At 45.6% G+C, this 26592-nt stretch overlaps 1 protein-coding gene across 1 annotated transcript; it reads left to right on the forward strand.

Moving 5' to 3' along the window:
• Positions 1-5240: 5240 nt before the first annotated feature.
• LOC129385429 (endothelin-converting enzyme 1-like) lies at positions 5241-25920 on the forward strand. The gene is made up of 4 exons (XM_055072056.1): positions 5241-6286; positions 15293-15724; positions 17729-17911; positions 24690-25920. Exons 1-4 carry the CDS (start codon positions 5345-5347, stop codon positions 24882-24884), a joined length of 1752 nt encoding a protein of 583 aa, XP_054928031.1. The 5' UTR covers positions 5241-5344; the 3' UTR covers positions 24885-25920.
• The last annotated feature ends 672 nt before the right edge of the window (positions 25921-26592 follow it).

Below are 26592 nucleotides of genomic sequence, written 5' to 3' on the forward strand. Positions count from 1 at the left end.
CAGTGAGTGAGCATCAGCGTTCTGTCGCAGCGCGAAATTTTTTTCTGTATCACCACGCGCGATGCTTGAAGTACAGTTATGTTGATTCTTTCGTTAAAAAAATATGGGGTTTTACGTGCCAAAACCATTTTATTATTATGAGGCACGCCGTAGTGGAGGTCTCAGGAAATTTCGACCACCTGGGGATTTTGAACGTGCACCTAAATCTAAGTACACTGGTGTTTTCCCCTACATCTAAATGGAGCCGCCGTGGCCGGGATGCGATCCCGGTACCTCGTGCTCCGCAGCCCATCACCATAGCCACTGAGAAACCACGCCGAGTGTCATTCGGTCGTGTACCTATCTAATATTGCAAACAATTCAATTGATAGCACTTGAAATAGATAAGAGAATGAGATTATGTTGCAACGTTCCGCACAATGCATCCTCCATTCTGAGTAGTACCATTGTTCGTCCGTTTTTTTTTATTGTTAATCATGGTATTAATTTAGACAAAGCTTCCGCAAACAATCAAACGGCAATCATTCTCGGTATCGCGATAAAAATGCAAACCAAGCAAGAAATTGATAATATGCCAGTAGTAGGATTAACTCGCTGTAACGATGCTTGGGATTGTGTATAAAAAAATACGATAAGAACATTACATTTTAAAAAGTGCTAATTTATGTTGTTTATTCATAAAATATATTTTTGTTATTGCTGTTTCTGTGGACGTTATCTATTAGGTGCAGTGTACGCGGTAGACATGGTTGCACATTTTGAGAGGTTACGTGCTCATTTGATTTAAATTCTGCCAATAGTTGACGACCGCGAGAAAAAAACTGGACAAAGTCCAGCAGTGCCGACCCCGTACAAATAATCTTTCATTTAAAAGATATCTACACTTATTGCTCGCTAAATGAAGACAGAGACGGTTGCGGCGAAATATTTATTTAGAAGATTATTTATCGGCTCAACAATCATTTTTTATATATGCTCAACAATAAGTAAAAATCACCTGCCCCAGCACTTCTACCACTATGGCTTCTACCAAGCCTAGATAGCATGAGCCAAGCAATCTTTGGGCACCTCCTTTAATACTGCCTCAACTGTCCCAGCCATACTTTGTTTTATCCCTATCCATTATCCCTCTTCACCATGACGTATATGAAAAGTCGGAGAGTGTTGTAATTCGACCGTAAATGTTCACCGACAATCACGATATTCCCTAATGGAAAATTCAGTGCCGCTCTATACGTGTTTTTATTTCGTGATATATTGTCACGTTGTAGTAACGATGAAAAAAACAGTCGCAGAATTGTGCACGACAAAACTCTGTATCGGACTAAAGTGTGCCCAGAAAAACAAGTTGCACAGTCGGCGATCGACGAAAATCTTATCTGTGGGACAAGTGCATCGGCTTTTATGCACGAGTCATCAAAAGTTCGAGGATAACCGCTAGTGGCCGGGTGTCTTGGAGAATGTACTAGACAATTCGCGTCGTGCATACAATAAGATTACACAAGGCATGGTGACGACTGATAACGGATAGAACCATCGACAACATTCGAGATACCGTGAAATCGCCCGCCCATGCAGGCGCGTCCTGCGCTGAGTGACTACGTTTAACGTTTCTTAGCCGGTAGCCTGTGAAAATGCGGTAACCTTAGAAAGATAAACAAGTACACGTGTCAATATTGAGACAATAGACGGTTTTAGTATAGCGTAAAGCAGCAAACACAAAGAGTTAGCGTTAGCGTTGCGTGCACCACACTGCGCATGCGCTGTACGTAAACGGTGCCGGAACTCTTACGCACGTATGCTATTTGGGATTTAGCGGTGAACGCTAACGCACGCAAGGGGATCCTTACGTACGGCAACATGGCGGCGCCAGTCGAAGTGAGACCAGCCCGCTTCAGATCTATCGAGTCGTGGGCCTGCACTGTTTTTCATACCGCTCTGCAATTTTCTCATTAACGCTTCCTTTACTTATTTTTGATAAATTTAATTATTAAGACTAATAATGTAATTAGGCAGAATAAAAAAAATTATCTGTGTATATCCATGCGACGGCAAATATTACCTTGGTTCTGTCGAGCTATGTGGCATTTGCACATTTTAAATGTTTGGCTCAAGCTACGTGGGATACCCTGTGTAATATAGTTGCATGTAAATAATTCTTCGATTGGTAGCGCAGTCTATAGCGTAGGGAAGCGTGCCCAACAATGTCGCACTGAGTTAAGTGTCCTGAACATCCCCGGAAAATGTCGTGCTGTAAGTGTTCTGTAGCCACGGTAATCATTGGTAGTACGCCAATTTCTGTATCATATTGCATGCAGCTGATGTGAACGCACGCTGCAAATTATTTTATGTTGCCTAATTATTGCATTGTGTTTTGTTCTTACCTTACTACGTAGCGCCCCTTAAGTTCAACACTTTGCATTTATGATGCGATTACCAGCCTATAACTGAAACACAAATCTGTTTTGGAGTTGCGCTATCTGTACATGATGTTTACCGACACGTGTCACGCATAATTATTTTTCTGTATTCTAATAAGGAGAGGTGTAGCAATGATCGAAAATGCAGAGAATTATAAAATTTGATATGCTCAGGTGTGGTAGCTATGGCTCTTGCTGTAAAACTGCTATGAAAAACGCTTCACGCACGCACAGCTCTGATTTCGGGTTTCAAGAACATTTCGTAGAGAAATAAAGGGCCATCAATCTTAAAATATTGGCAAAACTTCAATTTTGCCTGCGGCGCCCTCGCCGTCTTTCTACGAAGCAGAAGCCATTTCTCGCTTTAAATAGGCAGGAGGCGTCATCAGGCAGGTGTAAGTGCATCATGCAGGTGTAAGTGCATGTGACAACGTGAACAAGCAACAGGACAGGAACACAAGCTTAATCCGGCGTAGCGTTGCCTTAATTTGAAAGGAGTCGTCAAAGGGGTGCACATAACCTTTTGTGCTGGCAGAATAGAACAGTCAATAACTCTTGCTGAAAGGTGCCTGCTTATACTAAGAGAAAAAAAAAAAGACTGCTCACAGACACCGAGCGTCACAGTTGTATCGCTGACATAATTTCCCGAGTTTTTTTTTTCTGTTGCACAATGGCTCCCTTAACTCGTGTCCCAAGTTTTCATTGCTTTTGCCCATTACACAATCGTTAGATAGACTTGACCCACACACGGAGCGAGTACTTTGCAGCGCGAAACGTGCGATAATTTTTGTACAAACGCAAGAATTCCTTCTAACCTTAAGTAAAGCAACGCTTCCAAAGTTAATTTCGTTCGCAAACGCCAACTCTCAAACCTTCTCGCGGAGTAATTTTATTTGCCTTATTTGTTGACTGTACACCCTGGAACGTCAAAAAATAAATCAAGGTAGCGTGATTACGTGTATAGATGGAAGACTAACGCAAAATAGGACGTGCAACAGAATGCCGCTTCACTAGGCATGCGCGAGTTCAACAGAGAAATATAGATTAACCAACCTCAGAATAAATATCGAACAAAATAAACTACCATAAAAGTAACAACTACGTGTTGAAGTAGGACGCGCAATTTTTGACGATCGCAATATGGGGGAGCAGTTAATATTGTCTCATCGCTCTCAATGATCCCGTCCGAAAAAGAGTCACTATTCGCTTGATATATTAAGCACTGCTCGGCTTCTTCAGTATATTGAGCTAGTGAAGTATTCTATACCACAAATATTGCGAGGCTCTCCGACATATGCTACTGATAAGGAACTAGCTTCAGCTTCGATGGAGTCATACGTAATGGTTACTTGACGAGATTAAGATTACTATAAGTTTTTATATGACTTTAACTACAAGATCACTTAAATGTGTGGCTATTACAGAGCACAATGCATGGGTGCCTGATTTCGCGCGCAGGGTTATTAGTTTTACGAGGGACGTTGCGAAACTAAGTTACGTCATTCATTTTCACACAGTAACTTTATTGGCGAAAAATTGCACAATGACACCACAAAGTGCACACCTTCCATTATTTTTCCACATAGGTGCCACCGACATTGAGAAATTTCTCCTAGCGTGCAATCAGTTTCAGGAAACTTCTGTGGTAAAATCGGTGCCCTGCGGTGAAAGGAAGTGTCGCACAGCTTGCTCCACCTCAGCATTCTTTCGAAAGTGACGTCCCGACAGCGTGAATTTAAATGCAGGGAACAGGCGCGCATTCATGCCGGTTAATAGCACGCATTTGTTTATAGCGACCACGCTGTCAACACACGTTTGTCTGCCATCGTAATTTGTACTGGAACATCCTCGGGCACCCGTCGGGCTGCTTCTACTCTCTCTTGACGGGCATTCTGCGCATGTGCCATTGCTCCTCCGCTTGCGCTCCTTCCAACGTTAACCAGCAATAGGATTCTTATGGTGATTGTTTGTTTAATCTGGCGTACGCTGTTACGAAAAAAATAAGAAATCTCACTTTTGGAACGTCCGTTGTATTATCCCTAGCAAAGAACTCTTTCTGGCGTTGTGTTTCCTTCGCGGAAAAGTTGCCTCATACCATGTCATGATTACCGCATAATGTTGTGCACACTATGCAGTCACCCACAAATAACATAATATGTCATGGTAGATTATACTAGTATAAACATTACCAAAAGAGAAATAGGCCATTAGCTCCTTACTGTGCGTCTCCAGAAGCATTTGATGAGGCTTTTTAGCGTTAACGACCACGCAGTATTCACGTTCGCTTATATTGGATTCGATGAATGTTCCAGTCTTGTGGGCTATAAATAATTCATATTATATGTTATCAACTAACGGTAAGCACAAGAAAGCTCGAGAAAATGTACTCTCATAAAAGAAATGGCGCAATACTTATGCAAGAGAGAGATATTTTATGAGCAGAACGGCCAATTCTGTTTTGTCCTGACATTGTATGATAAAAAAGGTATCCGAATCCACGTCATATGTTAGTTTTCATATTGTTTACCAACTTGGCTTTGTCGAAAGTGTGACAGTTTCGGACAGTGTATGTAGGCATGAGTTTTATTTATTGTTTTTGTTATGTGGCCTTCCCAATACATTTCATTTAGCTTAGCGGCTGTTCGTACATCTCCTGCGCCTTGCAGAATTAGTTCCGCTGTGTCACTGCCTACATTTAGGTGTTATTACCCGTGCGCCTAGACTCTGAAATATAGCGTTATTATTTAGCGTTAATTCAGCTGTGATTTCTTCAAATGACGCTTAATAGGAAGCGTGTTCTTTTCTACTGCAGGTATCGCATTGAAAATCAGCTGGACAAAAGCGTCAACCCCTGTGATGACTTCGCTGATTACGTCTGTCGTCGCTGGACCACAAGAGAGAAGCTTCTCCTGTCAAGATCAGAGATGTGGGATATGCTTTTGTCGTGGCTGTACAACTTTCCGGAAAGGCTGAACAAAGCTTTTTCCCGATTCCCTATAGCGAAAAAAGTTATTGCAATGTTTAACGCTTGCAACAAAAAGGGCGGATCACAAATCTACATCATGAAAAAATTCATGCGCGCAAGAGGCATTATCTGGCCGGAAAAAACAGAGGAAGCAGTTTCACCGGAGAAGGCCCTTTTTGACCTCTCGGTGAACTGGAACGTGCACCTGTGGTTTACCTTGAAGATATTCCCCTTTATTTCGAAGGAAACTCCACGACTTATATTTGTGGAACCGAATGAGCTCATGCGTAGGTTGAAGGCCGTGTTTAGCCAAATACCAAAGCAAACCTTTCAAAGAGTCTACAAAGAACTCTTCCGTGTTTTTTCAAATGACACGAGCAGCGAACCGGAACCTGAAGACATCTTGAAGACGTATGGCGTGCTTGAGCGTGCCTTCAACATCTTGGTACCATCGCGTCGTTACAAACCAGGCATTACGAAACTATTATCTTTGAGTGATATGGACTACAACTCCTCCTTTCCCATTGGATCGCACCTTATGAATGTGCTAAATTCTGTGGCGGCATTCGATCCACCGATCACATTGAATGACTTGGTGATTATGAAGGAGAGTTCTAATATTGGGAAGATTTTCGACATGATCACCGATTTCGGCAACGAGGTGGTTTTGCGCCACCTGTCGTGGTTGTTTGTGCTGGAGTATGGGGCAGTGGCACACCCAGCGGCTGTCCTGTTCATCCTTCGTGGCAGTGAGAACCGTGCCAGGCAAGCGTTGCCCCGTTACTGCGCTCGCCAAGTCGAGTCCAGCTACAAACTCCTTGTGACTGCCATGGCCTCCGTAAGCCTCTTCTCCGAGCAAGAGCGACGCCGCATCGACGAGCATCTGGCCGCCATTGTGGAGGTGGGTGAGGCGACGCACACACCTATACGATATTTCATCGCAGCCACCAGGTCGCATTTGCACAGAATCATGGTAGTAACATAACTAAAAGGAAAGAACGCATGACCTTGTGTAGGTGAGATACTCTATATTGTACGTGAACATGGAAAACAAGATTTGACGGCACTAATAATGTCTACTTCTTTACTCGTATTTTCTTCTCTATTTAACGACCACTCACTGCGAGCTGAATAAATAACTAATGAGCTAGTTCCACAAGCAAAAAGGAAGAAAATGAATAATGTGGTGTTCCACTTATAATTGTGTTGTTAATATATCATCACATGTGAAACGATGAATTCCAAAGCAATTCACCGCCACCCTCGAAAGGTTGAATGTGCACGCAGGTATAAAAGCACGAAACTGCGACAATTGCTTCCGATGCGAGAAATAGTGGCGGTTTGTATCATGTTGTGAGGAGAAGCTTCAGTACAATTAACTGTCTTACAAAAATTAGAAGTGTAACTTTTTCTAAATGGATGCTTTCTTTAGAGGATACCGGCCTTTCGCGGTTTTTGTTTCTATAATCATCGTGTGAAGGGCAACTCTTTTTAAATGAAAGCTTTCTTTAGAGGATATTACCAGCCTTTCGCTTGTTGTTACTATAGGATCGCGTGGTCAAACCTATAAAACAACGCATCGCATAAATGTCCGTCGGTACTTGTCGACTGTGCTACTTATCTCTTTTTTTTAAGGCGCAATTGTGCCGTATCATCCCGCGCATAGAAACGGCAGGGATTTTTAATAAAGCCCTTATACATACGGCTGTTTTGGGATGGCACAAATGCATCTCTTTACTGAAGTTGTTAGACAGAAATTTAAAGTGAGCGCATGCATGGGTGAATAAAATATGCTCTAGCGGTGTCAACATACTAGTAAAGAGAAATGTTTTCCTAAATCTAAGGTACCCTTTATGTAACTCTTTATTGTATTGCATGTATGACAGTTGGTAGCCACACTACAGGAACGTATGTTCCTGTTAGCCAATTTCGCAGCCTTGGAAGTGCGAAAGTTCCTTTAACCTCTAAACAATTTATTGATCAGGTAACTAATGAACCAAATTGTTGCCTTCACGAGTGGCGTTTTTTACAACTCGTAATAATATAACTACACATACTCCTCAGCGCGACGATTTCCTTGTTCGCAGTAAACTAGTCCTGGCCTAAACTATCATAAACTGTCGCGACCAACTCACGTGGAATGAAGAATCGCTCCAACTAAAGTACGCAACGCAAGTGGCATTCGTGCCACACAAGATCATGCCCGCCGCGGTAGCTGAGCGGCAGGGGTTTTCTGCTGTTGACCATTGTTGTAATCGCACCGCTGGCACGAGTTGTTGGAACCTCAGTGCTGACGCCCGTTGTTGCAAATGGGTCGCAAGCCCCAATGGTAGCGTTGGCCTGGCGGCCTGGGCACAACTGGAAGCATCCGAAGGTCCCGGCAAAGCATGAGTCGACTGGTAACAGAACAACTTGTTTATTCTAACATCGCAAAAGAGCGGGCGGTCAGGTCGACCGAAGTGGAGAGACGGGAGAGCACGTTACTCAACAGAAGAAATCGGAGCCTCTCTCCCGGCGTCCGGGGGCAGCTGCTTTATAGTCTCGGAGTCGAGGGCAAGAGGGAACGCCTCGATAGAGGCGCACGTGACGGGGCACGGACACGCTGAGAGACATGTTGAGACGAGTGTAGTGACGCATCCGCCAGTGGGGCGCCGATCAGACCTCCTCGCTTCACACTTGGGGAGCTCCTCTTCTCGGCTGCCGCGCTTTGACAAGCGTGGGCACACACACACACACGCACACACGAAGACACGTGGCACTGAAACACGCCTGGACGCGCTTGGCGGGGAGACTGCGGGAGCTCCGAACGGGCCAAAATGTCCGCCGCTTTTAACGAAGATCCGGCGTCCGTTGCATTCGCGCCGGCTATACCGCGCGTTGTAGGCGAAACGTAACAGACCGTCCGTTGCATCCGCGCCGGCTATACCGCGCGTTGTAGGCGAAACGTAACAGACCGCCCCGCCGGGGGAAGGAGATCCCGATGGTCAGGGGACTGCATCCGCTGTCCGGAGGGATGTCGCTCGATGATGCTCATAACCGAAGTCGGGCGTCCTTCGGCGTTTCTTGAGCGCAGCGCACAGAGAAGGCCTCGTTCTCTCGTTCAGGTTCACACAGGACACTGCAAAGTGACTTCGGGAGAGTTGACATTTTTGTTCTCATTCCCGGCAAGCGTTAGAACTACGCCGAAACTCAACCGCTCAGTCAGCAAGCACGGCACAACCCTCACTAAGCCCTGCCAGGCTCTTTCCCCCTTTTATACTACTGCCGAGTTCCTTACAGTAGTTTAGCAGCACTCAGAACGCGTCCACAAATCGGAAAATTGCACTAGAAAACACATCATCACTTTGAAACACTACACAAAAGCAATATGTTAAAAATCTTGCCTCAGGAAGAAACACATCAGTAACAAACAATTTTGAGGCTGATTCTTACGTTAGGGGCTTCGACTTAAGCCATCGGCGTTACCGTTGAGACTCCCCTTTTTGTAACGCACCTCAAAGGAATGTTGTTGCAAAGCGAGGCTCCAGCGCAGGAGGCGGCCATTTGTGGAAGAGATAGTATGCAGCCATTGGAGAGGGCAGTGATCCGTCTCGAAGCATGCGAAGCGGAGATCGCAGCGAGCGACCGTACACTAGCTCAGCTGGCGAAAACCCCGTAGCCGCATGCGGCGCGGTCCTTAATGCCAACGTCACCCCAGGCAGACACAGCTCCCAGTCAGTTTGTTGTTCAAACCACAATGCTCTCCACACGCGCTTCATGACGGAGTGGAGCTTCTCAACGGAATTCGACTGTGGGTGGTACACTGAGCTGTCTAACAGCTTTACCCCACACCTTTCGAGAAAGGCTGTCGTCAAAGGGCTAGCAAACACTGTGTCCTGATCTGATTGGATTTCCGCAGGAAAACCAACTCGCGCAAATATGGACAGTAGTGCATTGACTATCTCAACTGAGCTGAGTTCTTTAAACGGCACTGCTTCAGGGAACTTTGTCGCTGGGCAGATCACAGTCAAAATGTGTCTGTACCCCGTGGCTGTTACCGGCAGAGGTCCCACTGTATCAATAACGAGCCGTCTAAAAGGCTCCGTAATGATAGGTACCAACTTCAACGGCGCCCTCGATTTGTCCCCTGGTTTGCCCACCCGCTGACAGGTGTCACATGTCTTCACAAAGTGGTCTGCGTCCCGAAAACACCCTGGCCAATAGTACTCTTGCAAGAGACGGTCCTTAGTTTTCTTAGCTCCTAGGTGTCCGGACCACGAACCCCCATGCGACAAGCGCAACAGATCCTGACGGTAGCATCGAGGCACGATCAGCTGATCGAACTCCACTCCTCTGCGGTCTAGATACTTTCGGTACAGGACCCCACCTCTTTCCACAAAGCGAGCATTTTTCTTGGCGATACCTTCCTTGACAATGCAGCGTATGTTTTCTAGGCTGCCATCCTTCTTTTGCTCGGCTATCAAAGCCGCCCGGCTGACTTTTAGCAACCTATTAAGTCCGTCTGACGTAGGCGCGATGAGCAAATCTGCAGATAGCTCATCTAACTTTCCCGCATCGGGAATTTCCTCTCCAGTATCTGGTGCCTTTAACGCTACAGGCTCAATTTTATTCAGTTCGGACGTGCTCTGAATATCAGCTTGCTGCACCTCTGACCCTTTCTCATCGTTCGACAACGTCGGTCCCGCAACTACCGCCTTTGCAGCGAGCTCCCGAACCTTCGATCTGGTTAAGGCCTGAACGCTAGCCTCACCAAACAAAAGCCCCTTCTCGCGCAGGAGGTGATCGGACCTGTTCGAAAATAGGTACGGGTACTGGGGGGGCAGCATAGATGACACTGCGGCCTCCGTCTCAAGCGCTCCGAAAGGTCCTTCAATAAGCACTTTTGCTACGGGCAGACACACGCTATGAGCTTCCACAGCTTGCTTGATCCATGCGCACTCGCCCGTGAACATATCGGGTTCTACGTAAGAAGGGTGAACTACATCCATTGTAGCTGCGGAATCGCGAAGCACTCGGCACTCTTTCCCGTTCACGAGGAGGTCTCGCATGTAAGGCTCGAGAAGCTTCATGTTCTCGTCAGTGCTGCATAAGGACAAAAACACGACTTTTGTTTTTGTTTCTGGACACTGCGCCGAAAAGTGACCCGGCTTCTGGCACGTAAAACAAACGCGCGCTTGCCTCGTCTCGAACCGCTTTCTGCGTTCGGCTTCGGCTGCCGCCGTCTCCTTACGTTCGGTCGGACTGCTTTCACTCGCATCCGAACTACGTGTTTCCCCCTTTGCTCTCATGGGCGCGAACTTCGGCCTCTCAAACTTGGAGCCAAATTCACCCTTTTGACCGTCCTTAGCTCCGCGAGCCCGACGCGTCACAAACTCCTCGGCTAGCTCAGCGTCTCTAGCCACCGTACTAACGTCTGGCCTATCCAAGACCCAGTACCGCACGTTCTCAGGTAACCGACTATAAAACTGTTCCAGCCCGAAACACTGCAGAACTTTCTCGTGATCACCCAACGCTTTCTCTTCTTTGAGCCACTCCTGCATGTTTGACATAAGCCTGTAGGCAAACTCTGTATATGACTCACTTTTACCTTTCTCATTTTCCCGAAACTTCCGACGGAACGCCTCCGCTGACAGCCTGTACTTTTTTAGCAGAGTAGATTTCACTTGGTCGAAATCCTCTGCCTCCTCTCTCTTCAAGCGAGCGACTACGTCGGCCGCCTCGCCGGGTAGCAAAGTGAGCAAGCGCTGTGGCCACGTTTCCCGAGAGAACCCCTGCTTCTCGCACGTTCGCTCAAAGTTAACCAGGAACAAACCAATGTCCTCTCCAAGCTTAAACGGCCGCATCAGGTCAGTCATTTTGAACAATACTCGTTCTCCTGCACCGTGTGCCTGACTTCCATTACGAGCGCGTTCCATCTCTACCTCGAGACGCTTCATTTCCAAAGCGTGTTGACGGTCGCGCTCTTTTTCTTGTTGCTCTCGCTCTATCTGTTCTTTACGTTCACGCTCTTCCTTTTCTTTCTGTTCTTTTCGTTCGCGCTCATCTTTCTCTTTCTGTTCTTTAAGTTCGCGCTCCTGTCTTTTTGCCGTCTCCCTCTCCTCAATGGTCTCAAGGCATTCCGACAGCTCGTCATCCTCAGCTTCTAACTCAAGAATAGCCCTTAGCAGTTCTGGTTTTCTGAGTTTGTCTGAGACATCCAGACCCAACTCTCTTGCAAGCTCCAGCAATTTCGGTTTGCGCAACGACTTCAAATCCATGGCTGCTCTGAATGCTGCTTTCTCTACTGCCTACTATTGTCTTGCCGCAAACTAACCCGGCAGCAACGACAACCACAATTACCAGCTCTGTTTCTGACACTAACAAAAGCCTGGCAAAACTCTGAAGAAGAAAGTCCCGCACTCACCAAACCTCGCAGCCAAGAATTCAGCGCAGTCGTTCCGCTGCAGGCAACCAGTCATCACACAGGGCTCGTTGCACTGCTCCCGGATGGTCGTTGTGCTGCTCAGCATACAGTCAACCGCATCTCTTCGCTGCTGGCCTCCGTTGTCGCGATCTCACCGCTGGCAACCAGCTGTTAGATATCGCACCGCTGGCACGAGTTGTTGGAACCTCAGTGCTGACGCCCGTTGTTGCAAATGGGTCGCAAGCCCCAATGGTAGCGTTGGCCTGGCGGCCTGGGCACAACTGGAAGCATCCGAAGGTCCCGGCAAAGCATGAGTCGACTGGTAACAGAACAACTTGTTTATTCTAACATCGCAAAAGAGCGGGCGGTCAGGTCGACCGAAGTGGAGAGACGGGAGAGCACGTTACTCAACAGAAGAAATCGGAGCCTCTTTCCCGGCGTCCGGGGGCAGCTGCTTTTATAGTCTCGGAGTCGAGGGCAAGAGGGAACGCCTCGATAGAGGCGCACGTGACGGGGCACGGACACGCTGAGAGACATGTTGAGACGAGTGTAGTGACGCATCCGCCAGTGGGGCGCCGATCAGACCTCCTCGCTTCACACTTGGGGAGCTCCTCTCCTCGGCTGCCGCGCTTTTACAAGCGTGGGCACACACACACACACGCACACACGAAGACACGTGGCACTGAAACACGCCTGGACGCGCTTGGCTGGGAGACTGCGGGAGCTCCGAACGGGCCAAAATGTCCGCCGCTTTTAACGAAGCTCCGGCGTCCGTTGCATCCGCGCCGGCTATACCGCGCGTTGTAGGCGAAACGTAACAGACCGTCCGTTGCATCCGCGCCGGCTATACCGCGCGTTGTAGGCGAAACGTAACACCATAAAGTCACGAGCTCGATTACTGGCAGTGGCTGAAGCATTCCGACTTTGGGTGTATGCAAAAAAGAAACGCAGCTCCATCTCAATGTTAGAATCTAAAACACGCCACTCTTGCTTGAATTAGCGAGGTAGCAGCTGGAGGAAGTGGGGACCCGGGCATTGTCTTGTCGCCTGTAGCTGTTAGCGCTCTTAAATTACGTTGGTCGTGCAGAAGAGGTATGACGCTCGGCGAGGGATGAATGTTGATGAAAGGTGCACTAACAGCAAAGCATGACCCATATCTGAATATATTTAGGCTTCAAACACTTTCATTCAAGTGGCATAATCTGTTAGAGGTTAAGCCTAAAAAGGGCACGTGGCCAATGACATCCATCTCATTGCACACGCTCAGTCACCCAAGTTGTCCATGTAAATATGCAAATAGGTCTGGCGATTAAAAGCGGAGACCAGTAAAATCCGGCAACTAATTATATTCGTAGAAATGTGCAAATACAAGGCACACTTAGGATATCTCTGGTGCGGAACCTTAGTAAAGCGGATATTGAAAGACTTCACAACCAAAGGCCCCGCTAAAATTAGCTTCACATTCATTGACTAGAACGCCCAATCTCATAGAATGTGTATATTATCCACCATGAAGATCACAACTCTACTCACATGGAATTTTGCATTTATTCTCAATCCACTGTCCACAAGCTATGCCGTATTTGAAGCTGCAAATCAGCTGGATGCGCATGGTGAGATGTATGTGCATCGATATCACAAGGACAAAGACTTTTTGTGATGCTTGTTGAGGAAAGAGTGGTGATGACAGATGTATGTAGAAATAAGTATGACACGTATAGCGCAACATTTAAGCATTCTGCACACACCATAATTCACACTGCCATTGTTTATCTGGGTGATTGGCCAGGAGAGAGCAGATTTCCATGGAAGATATTGACTTTCTCAAATCGATGACTCAAGGCAATAATATTCAGCATTCTATTAGCAGATCGGTAAATTTAGGGTGTCTATCAGCCGAAAGTATGTGTTAGGTTTTATCTAGGAATCGTATTGGGACATTACCATTATGAACGATTAGACAGAAACCAACAGACATACTGCAGGACATGCTGAACGGTATAATAAACGAATGCGTGGAATATAATTAACCATTCCATTGACAAATCGTCTTGATTTAGAGATCCCAGTGAGTTAATAATATATGTTCTGATGTTGTATAAGAAGAAAATTTGCTTCGTCATGCCGAACGGTGGTGGGCATACTTGGTCCGCATAAGACATTTCGCTGATAGTTCTAAATATGATTTGTATAGTTTTCTCCAATTATACCCACCGAGACTGCGACTGAGCCAAAGACAATCAGCGACGCGAAACGTGGGAAAGAATGCAAAGAAAGGTTCTCTTAAAAAAAGAGGTGTGTGCATTGACAAAAAATTGGAGAACCCAGCAGGTTGCTTTTAATCCAAATCGCTACAACTATCGCCTGTATCAAAGAACCTGTGTTGCCTTCGGACGTTAAAAACATCAGTCCACTAAATGCTGACTCAATCAATGAAGCAAGTGAACCTCGCAAAAGGGCGACGTACGTGCATCGTGCTCCTTCAAAAGAAAGCTAACGCAATACTGTAGAAGTACTAGCGTTGGGTGAATATTTGCAGCGCCACATTTTCCTGTACCAATTATTAGTACGAAACCTTACATACTCTCGAGTGTCTGGCTGGTAGTGGCCTGTAAAGTGTAACGAAATGTCTAGCAAAATAACAGTACGTAACTGTGGCCCAAGAAGAATGCGTCAGAGAAACAATTATACAACATAAGGCACTCGTGTGCGTCTACAACTGCTGGCGTCATGGCGAAAGACCATACCAGTCTTCTGAAGTCCAACAAATAAAAAAAATGACGGCGCATGTATTCATTGGAGATGAATGACATCGTTAATGTAATTACCAATCTTTTATATCTTCGTTCGATTATGCGCAGCACCAGATAAATCTTAAGTGACAGTTTTGCCATTGAAGAGTGGTACCTACCCAATAACACATGCCCAGTAAACGAAGTTGGCTTGAAATGTGTTTATTGAAAAACGTTACATATCAACGGACCGAATTCGGCATGAAGGAGGTTCACTTATTATCGAGGCATACCCACTTTCACATACCATAGTCACAAGATAGGGTGACAGATCCTATCTACAAAGCACACTCCGCAATATTATTTGTAGTCCAAGAAAAATCCTGTCTCGCCTTTAATCGAGGGTAGATGTAAGCATGAAATGGCTACCGGAAAAGCAGGTTGGTTGGAGAGGATACTAGCCACAATGTTAAAATGGGTGTAGCGCATGTTGGCGACGGCACACCCCACCATGTCCTACTAGGCACTCGTCCATATGGACGCAGTAGTTTCCTGTCACAGACAGAACCTCATTGCAAGTGTCGTGTCGGCCAAACTACAATCAGCGGTGCGCCTGACGCAAAAGTTATAATTAGAGCTAAATTGGCCCTCTGTTCGGAAGCGTCTTGCGCTACCTTAGGAAATGTAGCAACTCATTCTATACGATGTGCCTAAAAGGTCCACACGATGTGCCTGCTGTTGACAAGGTTCATTTGACAATCTTCTTATGCAGGAGGCTGCCAATAAAACGTGGGCAGTCTCGTGGCTCGACAACGATACGAAAAAAATTGCCGTGGCAAAGCTGAAGAGCGTACGCACAGTGTTGTGGCCTTCCGACAAGTTCCTCACGCCGGAGGCACTTGACGAAGTGTACGCAAACTTCACCTACAGCGCCTCGTCGTTCGCGGAGTACTGGATCGAGACGCGTCGCAGCCAGCGCCTGATGTTCGGCTCCCAGGCAGCCGAAGAGGAGATGTTCCTAGACGACAGCACTCTGCTGCCATACGTAGAGTACAAACGCGTGCTCCACCACCTGACCCTCTCCATGGGAGCATTGGCACCTCCTCTCTACTGCAAGGATGGCACGAATGCCATGTTTTATGGCGGCCTGCTGTACGCTTACGCTCGGGAGCTCATGAAAGCCATTTACAGCGATGGAGTTAAGGTAAGGGAACTCTAGGTTGGACAAAATTTTCGCTTGCGTGGATTGATGGTGCCTACTAACCGTGGTGGCCCGAGCAGGCGACTGTCGCAGGCGACGATGTATGTACGATGTATGATGTCGCAGGCGACGCAGGCGACGCTGTATGCGACGCTGTCGCAGGCGACGATGTATGAGCAGGCGAGCAGGCGACGATGTATGTACGAGCAAAAATGCTGCTCCTTGCTTTTTTCGAAGGAGGATGGCTTCTGGTAGTTGTAGAGACATTGTCTCCCGCCTCAATATGTTGAAGGGAAACACCTTTTATAACATTCTTAAGACCCACATGACAAAACGAATGAACCACGGCCAGAGTTTGTAGCTTTGCATATTTTTGTCTACAGGGGCCTGTTATCACCTACGTTCACGGCGTTCCCTCTTGTCCATTTAGTTGTGCAATAGCCCGCTATAGAGATGCAATGCATTATATTATATTTGCTAAAAAGTTATTCAACTTCTCATGTCAGTGAAATTTCCGTTAATATGAAGCATCTGCTGATCTACCTCTGCAGCTCGCTTCATTTGAAAACTAGCAACATGACGCTTTTGTTATATCTTGAGCTCCTCATACTTGAATCCTCGCGTAACGTGCGATCGTTGTTTCCAGAAGATAATTCGTCCTCCTAATCAGCTGAAAATTCATTCCCTGTTTTTTTTTTCTTTCGAATGTGAGAGATTCTGTGTTCATTGTCTGCATTGTTGATAAAACTGCAACGCTCCGTCCAGAATTCTTCATTTGTGTATGGCGCCCATGTTTACCGTTCGTAACTGTTCGTTAGAGCGTAATTCATCTACACCTACTGCGTGTACATTAATTTACCTGATTATTCTTGCCAGATTTGGAAAACTGGCGTTGACTACATGATAGCCTGTTCCTCGCTACGCAGTCAACTTCAAGTTCACCGCCGAACCGGTTAACTCCTTCCGTTATCCTCCTGTGAACCGAAGAAGCTCAGAGACATAACCGCTCTTTAAGTCTGTTTTTAATGTCGAATGGTATACTAATAATGCGAAGAAGCCCAAGTTTTTATGCCACGGTTAGGCTAGGCCATGTAGTATTGTAGACGACACAGTTCCTGACATATGGAGTCGGATACAAATACCACCGCCCACGCAAACCACACGCACTATGCTGCTGCCAAGAGCCACTCGTGACTTGATTCAACGCTTCATCGTGGAACACTCGCACGTTGCAATCTTCTAAAGCCCATGATTCACAGCCCGTTTTTTAGCTGTGACAGGCTTTAGGCTCACTACAATGCGTGTGGCGCTTAGATGACTTTAGAACGCGAAGTTTCTTTCTAGCACGTAAGTATGTAATAACGATGTCCCAGGCGCGGGGAGGGGGGGGGGGGGCGTAACGCCTCTCTTCTGAAAGTGTTTAGTTGTAGCTCCTGTGTAAATATGCTAACGCTGCCTCTATCTCTCCGAAGATGCATTAAACGCTCACATGAAAACTAATTACACATGTAGCAAACAATAAAATGACATAACACAATGGGCGCACATGAATAGGAAGATTACTCGCACATGGCAATACACGCGTACGCGCACTTATATTATTGTGGACAGAGAACGACACGCAGGCATGGCCAGGCAAAAGTAAATAAAAGACAAACTATAGGTTAAGCTATCTGCAATCATGTGGCCGGGGACTCAACCGCTGACCTTAACGTAATGACACTTAACTTTTGAACTATAAGTGGCATTATCACCTCCTACCTAATACAGTATTTGCGGTAATTTACAGCCCGACAACGCATTCCACAGCGTATATAATCAAGCATGAAGCCAGCTGCACAAGGTTGCACATATAACCTTATGGCGCATTGCTCTTCAGAAACATCATTATGCAGCTTTTTTGTTGGATAAGGTATAAGCATCGTGATAAGATATAAGCATCGTTACTTAAATCCTGTTGATGCGAAAGTGGTATTGAATGAAGAATGAGCTAATTGCTTCTTGCAGTTCAACCCTAAAGCCGAGTTTGTGTCGTCTTGGTTGAGCCACAGCATTCAGGACACCTTCGAGCAGCGAACGCTCCGCTGCCTGCCTGGAAACAGCAGCATCTTCCCCGAAGTTCCCGCGATGGAGGTGGCGTATGCAGCATTCAAGCGACACCACCACGAGAATAACAGCCGGCTGTCTGAGGTGGGCAGTATTGGGGAAACAGCACAGCCTCCTATACATGCAACATATGCCTGTCGGATCACCACCGAACCTCCGTCGCTTATGGAGGTGCGACTTAGGTAGAATGAGAGTAATGAGAGCAGCAAACTTAGCCGACCCCCTATCAGGTACCGCTGGTGGCAAAGGACAAAAGTTGTCATTGTGATAGAAGCAACCAAGTTTGTGGGGAAAGGTAACATATGATATTTGTTTGGAATTGCAACCGCAGCTAAAACGTTCCTGTTATACTGGTTGCTACGACTCTCTTATTGACACCCACTTTTTTTCCCCGAAAATGGGAAAATGGTGTTTAAAATACATTGTGCAAGGTGCGCCATCGCTATAGTTCCAAAGAAGGATGCTTCTCAGTGATTTGCAGATGAACCGTCAGGCAAAGGATATAAAGGGGTTAAGCAAGGAGTCTTCTACATGCGAAGGGCAACGAGGTCCAACACGAAAGATTTAACGTAAGCCAGCCACATCATGGCATCTGGTTACGCTGTCAACACATATCAAAGAAACCATCACATATCTATAGAAGTGTGAGCAACTTATACTACAAATACAAGGAACATGTATAGGTTGGTTCTCAGATTCTTCAGAAGTACAAGCATTTTTATTGTTTACGATTTTTAAGAAATCTCCCCAAGACTGTAAACGCTTCGCTACATCCGACCTTAGTACCTGTCAACACGTATCAACGAAACCTTCCCAGATCTATAGAAATCTGAGCAACTTATTCATCAAAAACGGGGAACGTGCACAGGTTAGTTCCCAGGTTCATCGGAAGTCCAAGTATTCTTACTTCTTTGCCACTTTTAGGAATCTGTTCAGGACTGCAAACGCTTCGCTATACACGAGCATAGTAGTTTGATGACATCGGTCGTACTAGATGTATGATCCAACATGGTGCCCCTGATCTGCTGCGGCGGCTACAGTTTGTACGACGCTACTTTGTTTCCTCAATAAACCCCACTAAGGCACACGCTGCCTAATAACCTAACTTACCAAAAGAGTTTGGCGAAAGAAAAATCTTACGAAAAAAGTTAAATCCGAAAACTAAAACTGCTCCTAAAATCTGGAAGCTTGCGATGCCCACCGCTGCGAAGACGAGCGCTGTAGTAAAAAAAAGGTTTGTATATTATTGTGGCGTAACAGGGAACTTCAGTAATTGCGCCAATAGTAAGCGTAAGTCGATTCACAAAGCTTAAACAGCCGTCGCAGCTGCGGACGTAAAACGGAAGTTGGACAATAGCCGAATAGTAGTCTTACCAACCTATGTTTATCTGCGCCGCCGAGCTGACGGGGGCAAGCGTGGGAATGCGCTGTAGCGGCCGATTGGGACAGAACAAACAGCCGAGGATGGCGCATGCTTATGTCTTTGTGGAACGCTCGGATTTGTCATCTCTGTGTGTTTGCACCTCAGGGTGATCCCTCCGTTAGCAACCTGTTTGTGGCATTGGTAGGCGATCCCACTGCTAGCGACCTGTCTCTTGCGTACTCCAGGGCAGCGTATCGTACTGCTACCGAGAAGTAGCGGCGCCTGCCCTTCGAAGCTCGACCGACCTTTCCTTATTGGGTAGCGTGGCGTTGTGGGTGGGCTGCAGGCATCCGGTAGACTATGGCGACCGAGCAAGGGCGAGACGACGATTTGCTAGTGCAAAACTTGCACTGTTTATTCAAAGGTAGTTGAAAGAAAATAAGGAGAGAATGAAGTATCAAGTATGAGGTATATCACAAGTACATTTCGGAGCCCCTTAAATAGGCTCTCTACAATCGTGTGGGCGGGATCTTGCTTCCGTCGATGACACGTGACAGGCACAGGGAGAAGGCCTCTCCTCCTGCAATACCGAGCACGGGAAGAAGTCGATTCTCTTTTCGACGAATCCGGGGAGAGGGTCGGGTGAGTGACCTCTCCGGTAGCGTGGGGTCCGGCCATGAGAGGGGAAGAGGATGACGTCTCACCCACGGTGCCTGACCAAGTTGAGAGGGGAAGGGGATGAAGTACCAGCCACGGTGCCCGACCAAGATGAGAGGGGAAGGGGATGACGTCTCACCCATCGTGCCCGTCCAAGTTGAGAGGGGAAGGGGATGACGTCTGACCCACGGTGCCCGACCAAGTTGAGAGGGGAAGGGGATGACGTATCACCCACGGTGCCCGACCAAGTTGAGAGGGGAAGGGGATGACACCTCACCCACGGTGCCCGACCAAGTCGAGAGGGGAAGGGGATGACGTATGGCCCTTGGCGTCCGGCCATACCTAACAGTGTGCATAGAGCAGTTTTAGTGCTTATTTCTATTGATCGTGCCCGGCTCTGAAGGCAGTAGTAACATTGATGCTGTGCTGCGATCTTTGCTTCATGTCGGGGCGTAATTCACTAAGCCGCACTGTCAATATGCAATTTCTTAGCCAATAAGCTTTGCTAATTAAAAAGGTTTAGCGCGTTTTATTGTTTCTTCTCGTATCGAGATTTATAGCGTCAAAAGCGTTAGGTAAAGCAATCATGTACAGCCCTATGAGTAAGAGAAAGCTCTAATTTGAAAAATAATGATAGAAGTGCTCAAGGCACATCAGTGACAAACTTGAGTGTTGTCAGGGTTGGACATAACACTTCTATTTGCTAACATCCAATAGAGTGGCATGTGGAGTATGAAAAGTCAGGCTATATTGCACGCATGAAGAATTACAGCCTATTAGATATTAGGCAAAAGTTCGCAGCACAGCATTAGTGTTACTACCTGAAACTGTTCAACGCACTTTGAGATGATAAATAAGAGCGCGCCACAAAGGTATCTTTGTAGCGCGCTCTCACAAGCTTGCTGATCGTGGTGACAAGCAACTGATAGCCATCTTTGGCTATCAGTTGTGGCCCCTGTATAGTCAGCCGCAGCCGCCCGTTCCAACGCTTACTCGCGCATGCGCAAACTGCGCATATAGACATAATTATATTCGTAAGACTGCTGCTCCCTTATCGTATAAATTCATTCTTGCGTCGGCATCTGCGCCGGCTCTATGGTTTTGTGAATCAACTTACGCTTACTATTGGCTCAAGTACTAAAGATAGCCCCTGCGCTACCATTGCATACTCACCTTTTTGCGACTACAGCGCTCGTCTTTGCAGCGGCGCGCATCACAAGCTTGCTGATCGTAGGAAAGGTTATGGCTTTGCGGATATGCTCTTTTTCTAAAATTTGTCTTACGCCAAAATTCGTTCGTGGGTTTATTTATTTATTTACTCATTTTAAATTCCACCTAGCGAATTCCGCCCCTGATATCATAAATACAAACAGGACGCCTAAGCTAGAGAAATTTTGATTTAGACCACACAAGTGGTAATTCAGTAAAAACGCCTTAGTTAGTCGCCCTCTGTGACAAAGACACGTGACTACAGACCATTGAATTTTGTTTTGCGCAATATGTCACATATGTTCACCACATTTGTCTATTTAAGTGGTGCATATGCTACCAAAATATCGGAATAACAGCAGCTTCAAAGATGCGTATTCCCGTAAAGGACGTCCAGACAAAAATTACCATTCCATAACACATCTTTGTTACACAGAAGGAAAGGTTCAGGAAGGGCAGTTAGCACCCCTGACTACCAGTCTACCAAATGCCTATAATCACCGGCACTACAATATGGTTACTCTAAATGTTTCTTCAGTGCAAACTGAGGAAACCATAGCCCTATATGCGTGAATGAGCAAAAAGACATAAGTAATCTTAAATATAGCATTTGTGAATACATGATGAAGCCTTGATTCATTACCCTATATGTGCTTACTATATTTAGACGCATCGTGCTTATGTTCAAATTTAACAGTTGATTCACGATGGCGAACTAGAGCCTGAATTAGTTGGCCAACACGCGATCAAACCAAGAAAACATTTAGGTCTAATGCTAAGAGACAGGAAGACAGCAGTGTGAATTAAACAGCAATTACGTGCTGTGATGTGGTGTGCTTTGAAGACAAGGATATAGATACATAGAGAAACAGATGGAAAATCTCTAGCGAGTGACGTTTATTCTCGTTGTCGCATATATGACCGTGTTCATGCACTGCTAGCAGGTTTTACCCTTTTAGAGAGCTTTAGGCTCGTTGGATAACTCACACGCTAATGAGAGACCAACAAACTTCAGGACGGAGTTTTTGTTCACATTCTTCATTTTGGTGTGTTATGGGGAATCTGGGGAGTTTTCTTTCTCTTCTGAAGACCAACATTGTGGGAGTTTTGCTGTGCCTTAGGAGTTTGTTACAGCTCCTTTGAACGAGGTTGCCGCTGGAGCCTCTATAAGGAACATTGGAAGTATTTTATTGCTGCTTTTAACGCGGGGACTGTGGGCACCTTTATGAGGGGCTTTGAGAGCTTACTATTGCTGCTTTGAACAACACCAGAGCTGCAGGTATTTCTGTATGATATTGGGAGTAATTTATTGAGCCTCCAAACACCAGAACTCCGAGTGTTTTTATGAGGTGCCCTGGGGGCTTTTTAATTTAGCTTCGGCTTGTTTCATTCTTTTGGGAATTTATAGGAGAAGCACTGCGAGTTCTCCAAGTTGCTTGGCTTCATGGGAGAGTTCTTAAGGAGTCCTCTGGAACATAATTTTGCTCCTTGTAAGAGTGCTTAGTTGTGAATTTAGGAGCAAATGGTGCCATATTTTACAAGCTTTGTTTGAGGGAGCTCATGTGAACAGTAGTAGGAATTCACTTTTTTCCTTTTTATTGCAATATATAGAAGAATGTCTTCGAGTTACTATTAACACTTTGAGGGAGCTTGGCTTAATTACGGGAGTTCTAAACAAATATTTTAGGAGTGCTTTTCAGATCATTTTGAGAGGCTTTCCAGGGAGTTCTGGAAGTTTATAATGCTCTTTTGGGGCATATAACGAAGTTCTAAGGAGTTTTATGTTTGTTTAGTACAATGGGTTCTTTGAAGAGCGCCAGAATGTATGACAAGCAGTGAAGTCAAAGCAGTGCGATTGTTGTTGGTGGCGGTTGGTTATTAAGGCAGAGACTCTCCCTTTATAACCAACCGCTACCTACAACAACCGCACGTGACGTCACTGCACTAACCCAATAATACTAACACGCCGAGGATGACGACGCCGCCTTTGATGAAGATAGGTCCTTCTATCAAAACGTTGGCCAGCCTTTCTGAGGCACCTTATCCCTGTTTACAACTTTTATACCACAGTGTGCTATTCCACTGTCAGCCCCTTTCTCGATAGTGTATAACCATGTTTCCTAATGCCGGTAACCAACTCTTCTAGCTTTCAGCAATACTCTAAATGGTCGTTTGTTCGTAGAAGTATGATGGCATGAAACAACAATGACAAAGAAACGATGTCAAACACGTGCGCCAAATTTGCATTCACAGCAGTAGTCATGTTATTAAAAACGTGCTGAAATGCAATCGTTGATGACAGAAACATTCCGTTAAGACCTTTTTTCAGCAAACTCCCACCTTTTCAATTACAAAAAGATATGTGATGACTAATATAATATACGCGCAACAATTCAACAACAATGGCCTGCAACTTATTTATCACTAATGGTTATTATATTATAGAAGCCATGTAGTGAAATATATCCAAATATTATAACGCTCTTGTGATTATATTCGCAGCAAAATGTTTTAAGGACTTAGATAATGCATATCATATACTGTTCATAAATTCCATGATTGTCGGGAAAGATGTAGTGTCATTCTAATTGCAATGAAAAAGTGAAAATTAATGGCAATTGGCATCAAATCTCATTTCGAGCTCACGTATGTAACACAAGAAAATAGACTTTGCGTTAACGGTGAGATAAGTGCAAATGATCTCTACGCTCTCTATGACCTTTAGAACTGCTATAGGGCCTGCAAGACCTCTTCGTCAAGGCAACTTTTCATTCCACCGCAAACAGTTCATCGTGGCGTTCTTGCAACCTTATCAGTGCGCCTGTGTTATCCGAAACCACGCAACGAAAACATTTATCAGTTCCTATTACTTCCGATGTGTTTAAGCTTCGGCGCCAGGATTGTAACCATCGTCTGCATCACGAGTATGCTTACCACGTACGGCATTCCATATATTTATGGAAGTCACAATATTTTAGGTCATTTCAAGGCCGTTAAATAGCACCGAAAAATGGCAGCAAAGCAATTAAATTGGCTGGGCTGAAACCAGTTGTACAATGCTTTGCGATTGAAACGGGATACCCGACGCGCATGGCTGCCACTGCTGTTTGCGACACTGGTGGGAGCTGGGGACACCGAGCTGATGCTTTGTGGCTGGTGTACCGTGAAAGCGAAAGCCTCTGCAATTCATTATGATTGTATCTGCTTCCTCAGGGTCATGCAGCGCTCTTGGGTGACACAACAAGCGCCAGCCACAATACGGTCCGAATATAGCGTTTCAGTCACTGAGCTCTGTACCTGAAAATTACTCCAACTCGATGACGGACTATACATTTTCAGAGAAATTGTTTGTGTTCCCGCAGAATGTAGTCGCAAGCTTGTAATTTTTTATTTTATTTACCACCTGACTTGCGGCAAATCGTCAGGGAAGCAAAGGAAACAAATCTGTATAAGTCAAAAATATTGCAAGGCACTGAAATAACGCGTCATACCGAAGTCGAATTATTTCCCAAGCTCATATTACACAAGTTTATGTAATGTGTAATTGTAAAAGCAACAAGGAATTCAATTGTAAAACATTTTCGAGCCTTTGCCGGGAATGATAAATATGCAAAGTTGACCCTTTCTTCACAGGAACTGACCGAGGAGAAGGTGTTCTTCATCACCACCTGCCTCCCTTCCTGCTCTTCGACGCCTGCCGACAACTTCTACGGCGGTGACTGCAACAAGGCGGTCATGAACTTCGCGCCCTTCGCCAAAGCCTTCGGTTGTCCCGCCGGTTCCAAGATGAACCCTGCGTCAAAGTGCCCATTTTACGATTCATCTTGAAACCTGTTCGTGTGCGCTCTTTTTTCCTGCCCCAACTGTTTCTTGAATAACGCTTTCTCTTGTTGTTTGTGTGTGTACGATATTTGTCTGTAATACCAGTTGTTAGCTCTGATATCACTAGGGCGTTGTGCACATTCAACGTAAGCCCACTGTGAAGCTGGACTCATCTCAGGCCACCTCACTTGTGAACTATCTGCTGTGCCTCATATTTTGCTGCGGTACTCCATTGTTTGGCGCTTCGTATATTTTACGTGGACGTAGTTTTGGCCACTATGTGCGCGATTTCTGGGCTGCGCATCATACATAATGGCTGATAGCTGATCACAATATTGTGCGCCCTAGGGCTTTGTAATGGGACCAGCTTCGGACGGCTGTACGATTCGCAAAAGTGACGTTTTCCTTCCGTAATTGAGCAAAGCAAGGGAGTGATGCATTTTACGAAACGTACCGTAGTATCCTTCTAAATTTGCGGTGCCATCGTACTTTTCACCATGGTATTTTCAATAGTGAGCCATAGGCTACTACCATATCTGATGTCGTGGAAATTTCATTTGAACGCTATGGTGGCTTGTTCAACTGATCGTTGTGGTGCATGTCATGGGATGACATGCGTATTTCGTGCATATTGCCTTTTCACCAGAAAACTCTGTGGCATTACCAGAGAAGATGCATTGCAGCGAAAGGGCAGCCGCTCTACAGTTGAATTTACAAAATCAGTAGTACCTGGCAGGTGATGCAACCCTGAAGTGTCGAGCGTTGGTGCTTGATGGTGCGTTTTGGAAGTTGGAAAACCTGTTTCGGACGCGGAAAATGACCAATATTTTTTTATATGGCGGCAGCAGGTGAGGATGTCTATAAATCGTAAAAGTTGAGGTTATTACTGTCATTAAGGTATGTAGGGCATCATACTTTTTCTTGAATATGCGCTAAAGAATGGCTTAAGTTCACGCACCTTTTCCAAGTACTTCAAGCTCCCAAGTCGGCAAAATTTCCCAATAAAATTTTGTGAAGCTACGTCTTTTTCGCGTCCTTTAAATTAAGCAGAACTGATGTATGAAAAGAAATAATTGCTGAGGTGAGCTAAAGATATTATGGCACACCTTGAACGCAATGTTTTCTTAAGCGTATTTGCAATAAGCTCCATAGTTGTTGTTGCAGGTTAGGCATGCATCATACAGCTTTTCTATTAAGAGTTTAAATAACACAATAAGATAGAAACAGTCGATTGACACCGCTTTAGCTACGAAAAGACGAGGTAAATGAATTAATTAAAATTACGATTAATTTGATTTCCTATTTACTATTGGCTTGGGGCGTGTATATAGAACACCGCTCTTTTATAGGATTTTGAAGCTTGCGCACTGTTCTTTTTTAATGGTAGCTTGAACATATGAAGCATGGACTGTCCCCAACGATGCTGCTTGTTGATTAAGAGCGCGAAAGGTGAGTCAAGCACCAGTCCTAGCTGTATGCGTGCACCGTCACTTGCTGCAGGGACCAGTACAATTGAGAGTCTGTTAAATATATGTCGAGTGTTTCTCAAGCAAACATTTCCTATTCTTGTATTAGTAGTCTCCAAATTAAAGGGTCTATTTACGGACGCTGGATGAATGAGTGCCTTTGCAAGAAGAGATTGGGGAACATCTCCTGGCCCTATACGATTTCACATGAGAGACAGGGATACCACTTATGACTTCATCCGGCAAAA

This window comes from Dermacentor andersoni, chromosome 7 (genome assembly GCF_023375885.2).
Source record: "Dermacentor andersoni chromosome 7, qqDerAnde1_hic_scaffold, whole genome shotgun sequence".
NCBI lineage: Eukaryota > Metazoa > Arthropoda > Arachnida > Ixodida > Ixodidae > Dermacentor > Dermacentor andersoni.

Excerpts from the sequence above, each read along its gene's own strand:
- LOC129385429 (XM_055072056.1), top strand. The coding sequence starts at position 5,345 with ATGTGGGATATGCTTTTGTCGTGGCTGTACAACTTTCCGGAAAGGCTG. Across the intron at positions 6,287-15,292 it reads ATCTGGCCGCCATTGTGGAG|GAGGCTGCCAATAAAACGTG; the intron begins GTGGGTGAGGCG and ends CTTCTTATGCAG. Across the intron at positions 15,725-17,728 it reads TTTACAGCGATGGAGTTAAG|TTCAACCCTAAAGCCGAGTT; the intron begins GTAAGGGAACTC and ends TGCTTCTTGCAG.